The sequence below is a fragment of the Zingiber officinale genome, chromosome 3A, assembly GCF_018446385.1.
Source record: "Zingiber officinale cultivar Zhangliang chromosome 3A, Zo_v1.1, whole genome shotgun sequence".
NCBI classification, from domain to species: domain Eukaryota; kingdom Viridiplantae; phylum Streptophyta; class Magnoliopsida; order Zingiberales; family Zingiberaceae; genus Zingiber; species Zingiber officinale.
In genome coordinates this window covers 47019235-47025129 of record NC_055990.1, presented here as the reverse complement: position 1 = coordinate 47025129, position 5895 = coordinate 47019235, and the positions used below count along the sequence as shown (strand labels likewise).

The 5895-nt window shown below is 35.8% G+C and overlaps 1 protein-coding gene across 1 annotated transcript; it reads right to left on the bottom strand.

The window, feature by feature from the left end:
- Positions 1-4225: 4225 nt before the first annotated feature.
- LOC122053711 lies at positions 4226-5582 on the bottom strand. Its single transcript, XM_042615700.1, has 2 exons — positions 5282-5582; positions 4226-5203 (listed from the first exon to the last, which is right to left on the bottom strand). Exons 1-2 carry the CDS (start codon positions 5375-5377, stop codon positions 4505-4507), a joined length of 795 nt encoding a protein of 264 aa, XP_042471634.1. The 5' UTR covers positions 5378-5582; the 3' UTR covers positions 4226-4504.
- Between the last annotated feature and the right edge of the window lie 313 nt (positions 5583-5895).

The following is a 5895-nucleotide window of genomic DNA, read 5'->3' as shown; positions in this document are numbered from 1 at the left end:
TGAAGCTAGGCAGGAGGAAAATCCTGGTGAGTGAAGCCAGGTGAGAGACCTAGTGAGTGAAGCTAGGCAATTGGGAAAGTCCTGGTGAGTGAAGCCAGGTGAAAGACCTAGTGAGTGAAGCTAGGCAATTGGGAAAGTCCTGGTGAGTGAAGCCAGGCAAGAGAAATCCAAATGGGTCAAGGTTGACCAGACATTTGGTGAGAATCCAAGTAGGTCAAAGGGATTGACCGGATACTTGGCACGAGAAAGAAAAGTCCAAGTAGGTCAGAGGGACTGACCGGATACTTGGCAAGAAGAGAAAAGTCCAAGTGGGTCAAAGGGATTGACCAGACACTTGGTGAGAGAGTCCTAGCTGGTCAAGGGTGACCGGATGCTAGGTCTTATGTACCAACAAGTCATGGTTGACTAGATGTTGGTTTAGGGGGCTTTAGACTTGGTTTTGGGCAAAAACCAAGATTTGGATTGATCAGCCGATTGATCCAGCAGGTTTGGATTGATCCGTGGATTGATCCAGCAGGTTTGGATTGATCCGTGGATTGATCCAGCAGGTTTGGATTGATCCGTGGATCGATCCAGCAGATCTGGATCGATCAGTGGATCGATCCAGAAGATCCGGATCGATCCGCCGATCGATCCGGTGAGTCCCCGCGAACAGAACCCCTCTGGATCGATCCAGAGGTCCCAATCGATCAGTGGATCGATTGGGACGCTGCTGCTTCGCGCGATAAGCGCTGGATCGATCCGTGGATCGATCCAGGCATTTTTCCAGAGCACAGAGGCGCTCTGGATCGATCCGTGGATCGATCCAAAGCCTCCCCGATCGATTGGGAGCAATCCAATCGATTGGGATTCGACCGTTGGCGTCGTTTATAGCTGTTGGCGTGCGATTCCTTCAGCATCTCTTCACCGATTCAACTCAGATCTTCACCAGCTCCTCCACAGCTCTCTCCAAGCTCGAGATCACTAGTTCTTGAAGGATCTTGGAAGTTCTCCAAGTCAAGAGGCGGATCTATTGCAAGAGGAAGAAGTTAGGGTTAAGGTTTTTATTGCACATCTTATAAGCTTTTGCTTATCTTGTATTTCCCTTTCTTCTTCTTGTATTGAGAGGGTTGTAGGGCTTCTCCGCCTTTGGTAGTTACCATAAAGGAGTGTTATTCATAGTGGAGGGTGTGTGTGTTGGTGTGGATCCTTGGATTAGTCACCTCTTGTGAGGTGGATACCAAGTAAACCAACCGTGTTAGCGTTGTGTGATTGTTTCTTTGTATTTCCGCTGCACATCTTTGAAGGAACAAGCACCGCCGAGCACCGAGCGAACGCGACGAACTATTCACCCCCCCCCTCTAGCTACTTTTGGTCCTAACATGTAGTAGTTGCTACAACGTTGTAACAGCTACATCACCTTTAAAAATTAGCAGCATAGTGATTATTGCATGCAATCAGATGAGAGAGAGATTAAAAAATTTTATAGTTGCATGCAGATAAGAGAGAAAAGTTGTTACATGCAGATGAGAAAGAGATTAAAAAAAATATATTTTGGCCGCGTCAGATAGCCCACGTCGGATTTCGCTCACGGTCGCTCACAAAGTGTCGCTTAGCATATCAAATATACACACACACAATTAATAAAGTATTTTTCAGGTGATTTTTCAAGGCATTTTCAAAATGTTTTCAAGGAATTTTTAAAATTATTTCTAAAATATTTTCAATTGTTTGCAAAAAGAAATTTTTCAATAGATTTTAAAAAAAAACATATTTTGAAAAGTGTGTTTTCAAAAATGTTTTCAGTTTTCAATAAATATTTATTTTTAAAACAATTAATTAATTTTTAACTTCTGTTTGATAACTTTAATATTCTCAAGAAAATACTACCTTTATTTTTTTGTTAAAAAATTTAAGGATAATATTTTTGAAAACTCTTTTGAAAAATAAGGTTTTTCAAATATATTTTCTAAGATAATTGATTTTGAAGCGTGGTCAAGGATATATCTTTTAGTATAATCTTCCCCTTAGCCTAACATTTTTTTTTTTTGACTGTTTAAGTAAAATACACTAGTGTCTAGGCATGCGCATATCTATTAAACATATCAAAATATTTTTAATTAATTTACTTATCATCTAAATTTTCAACACATGGTAATTTTATGAGTTTTAAGAGATGCTTAATGATTTGGCTAAGATGGAATTTTGATTCTTAATTATTTTCGGATTAAATCAGATTTTTCAAGTTAGTTTTATCACAAAGATTTTTGGTTAATTAATTTACTTTTGAATTTTTGAATTATTTAGTTTAGAATTTTTAAATGTGGAGAACTTTTAATTTAAGTTTAATTAATTAATTTCGCATTAATTTAAGTCAAACTAAAATCAATTATTAATTAATATCATATTAAGTTAAACACTATGTTAAGTTAATTAAATTAGGATTATGGTTTAATTAACAGGATTTTGGAGTTGCCATAAGTTAATTAACATGTTATTGATTTAGGATTAATTAATTGTAAAAGTCAGATTAATAATGGTTAGTTATTAATTAAGTTAAGATTAAGTTAATTTATTATTAATGATTAATATTAATTAATATTTGATTATTAAATTGATATTAATTGGATTATGATTAAATTGATAAGATTAAATTAAGATTGATTGATTAATTATTGAATAACTTGATTAATTAAATTAGGATGAATTAACTATAATTTAATTTAATTTTAATTTACTTTAATTTTAAGTTTTAATTAAAGTTTAATTAAGTTTTAATTGAACTTTAATTGAAGTTAAATTAAGTTTTAAGTTAATTTGTATTAAGTTTAATTGAGGTTTTAAGTTAATTTGAATTAAGTTTAATGAAGTTTTAAAGTCAATTTGAATTAAGTTTAATTAAGGTTTTGATTTTATTTAAATTTAATTTATTAGTTAAATTCTTCGTCTCACCCTGTCACATCTCGATCAAGACCCTGTCCAATAAATGGATAACATCTCCTTCTTATGATAATATATGAAACTTGAATACATAATCACATGATTGTACAAATATAATAAGCTACAGATCACATGGTTGAAATAAAATACAACCACACAGTTTAATATGCAACTCACATGGCTGGATCAACAACCACGCAGTTGTATATGCAGCCACACGACTATAACAGATATACAACGGAAGACATAAGGAAAACCCATGAACCAAAAGCAACAAACTGCTAGCTAGCTAGACTTTACACATCACCCACCAGAAAGAACTAAAAGAAGCCACAAGGCCAAAACACCGCACACAAGATATTTATTACATGAACAAGTCTGTAACCAATAATACAAGTAAAAGCAAAATGGAGAAAATACTCAAGGCGACATGGGACTGGCAGACATAATCTCCAGATGACTCCACGTGTCATCTATCTATTACCTTGGGAAATAAAACATGCATAGGGTGGTGAGTCTGGGTGACTTAACGGGTAAGAGACAAGATAGTACATGATTAATATAAAACATGAAGATCAAAGTATACCGTCTCAGTAAGAAAATAAGAATATGATCATATATGAAATAAAATTGACATAATAAATACACATACATAATTCACTCAATCATCTTTCTGACAAAGGTTTATATATATAAACATGAAGTATGATAATTAATTTCTTTAATTCTAGTAATTAGTTATTTTACGACACTAGATAAGATTGTGATTATCCTACTAGATATCAATAAAGGTAGATTTGGAGAAAATAAAAAGAGGATTATCATAAAATGATATTATTTGATGACAAAGGCTTAGATATATATAAACGTGAAGTATGGTAATTAATTTCTTTAATTTTAGTAATTAGTTATTTTATGAGCTAGATAAGATTGTGATTATCCTACTAGATATCAATAAAAGAAAATTTTGAAAAAATAAAATGAAGGTTATCCTAAAATGAAGAAAAATATGTTCTGAGACCATAAAATGATTATCCTTTATTCATACTAAGAAATTTTATTATTAATAAAAGATAATTCCATAATATCTAAATATATTTTCATACAGACCATCAGATTATTATATAGACCATCAGATCTAAATAAAGAAAAAAAATTATAATTAACATATCATAATTCTAATTTTATAAATTCTAATTTTATAAAAAAGAAAATAGAACATCTTTATAAAAAAGAAAAATACATAATTGAAGGAGCCCAAGTCAAAAGTTATATTGACTTTTAAAATTGAAGAATTATATAGTACTCCATCGTAAATTAGACTTGCATCATTTTGCCGCCTTACTTTCCTTGATCAGTGGTGCTAATCATGGGCTTTCAAACCTTGGACCACATGTATATCTAATAAAATCCTCTATCTATAAATACCTCCTCAATTTATTATTTATTTTTAAAATAAAATTTATTTTAAATATTACAATATTAAATTAACTTGACCCAATAAAATTTGACGAGCCGTAAATCCAGTATTAAATGGATTTAAGATAGACTGAAATATTGAACGAGACAACTCGAGCCGGATTGATTAACTCCGAGCTTGAGTCAAGTTTTGACGGAGCTCCTTAAGCCGCCTGAGCTGTCTCATTTTCCTCAATAGACAGTGTAGTATACAGCAGAACAAAAACACCACCACCGTCGCCGCAAAATTTGGTATCAGCGAGATGATGCGATTCTCGGGGGTGACCGCTCCAATGTTGTACGCAAGCAGAATGAACATCAGGTCCATGTACATGATACCCATCGCCACCGGCAAGCCAAGGCGGTCCACCATCTGGTTCTGGACCACCGACAGGAGCGGCAGGCTCAGAATCAGCACCGCGGAACACGCCAGGGACACCGCGTTCAGGATCTCGAATTCGCGGTATCGTCTATGGTTCTTGAACCGCATGATGGGATCCCCTGCCTGGTACGGCTGCGGCACCACGGCGTCGCCGCCGTTTTCTCCTCTGAGAGGAGCCGGGGCAAACGACGAGGCGGTCATGGTGCTGGACCGGGCGGCGGTGGCCGACGGGTCGTCCTGCCAGAAACCACCGGGAGGGTTTAGGCCCGCTTGGTACGACATTTGCAGGAGGAGGGCGGCGACGATCATGAGCATGCTGCGCATTTCCTTGATCTGCTTGGCGAAGTCAGACGAGTAGGTGCTATCCTGTTTGGACCCCTGATAATTGATCTCTTCATCTTTCATGATTTTGTTTTCTTCTTCTGATGCTGGCGGTGGCGATGGCTGTTGATCCCAGTTGTAACCCATAAATTAACACGAATACACGATGAACCAGAAGAGAAAGTATAAATGAAGCAGTACCTGAATCTGCTCATCACGATCGAAGACAGAAGAAATAGGCTCCTTCGCCGTCTGACCATTATGGAGGACAAGTTCCACGCAGTTTGTCGTCGACATGTTTCGTTGATTCCAAGCTGTAGAGAATTACTAAACCTAACTCACTATATATAGAATTCGAAAGCTCCACCGCTCCCGGTTCATTTTTACATTCCTCTAGTACGCAGCCATGGATCCTTTAGGTGTAATTTTACTATTCGATTAATTTGATTTATCTCCGGGACCGTAAGATAAAGCTAACTTCAGATGCTTACAATGATGAAACCACCGCAATGGCGAGTAAAGAGGCATCGATAGATTAAAGCAAGAAGTGAAGCACATTCTTAAATTGTTCACAAAGAAAGAATAGGAATTGTAGGACCCTATCACTTGACTTTCATCTTCAATTTGCATAAAGAAAGGTCATGTTTCATCGTGTTATATATCTAACCTTGCCGTGTCTCACATATGGGTCTTTGTAGTCCAAAGCTTGTTGGAAATAGAAATTATGGGAGAAGAAAAAGAATTATAGAAGAAAAATGTGGAAGAGGAGAAATAACTCTATGTGGAAGAGGAGTAGAAGAAAATAGAAAACTCAA

Excerpts from the sequence above, each read along its gene's own strand:
- LOC122053711 (XM_042615700.1), bottom strand. The coding sequence starts at position 5,377 with ATGTCGACGACAAACTGCGTGGAACTTGTCCTCCATAATGGTCAGACG. Across the intron at positions 5,204-5,281 it reads ATCGTGATGAGCAGATTCAG|CCATCGCCACCGCCAGCATC; the intron begins GTACTGCTTCAT and ends TGGGATCAACAG.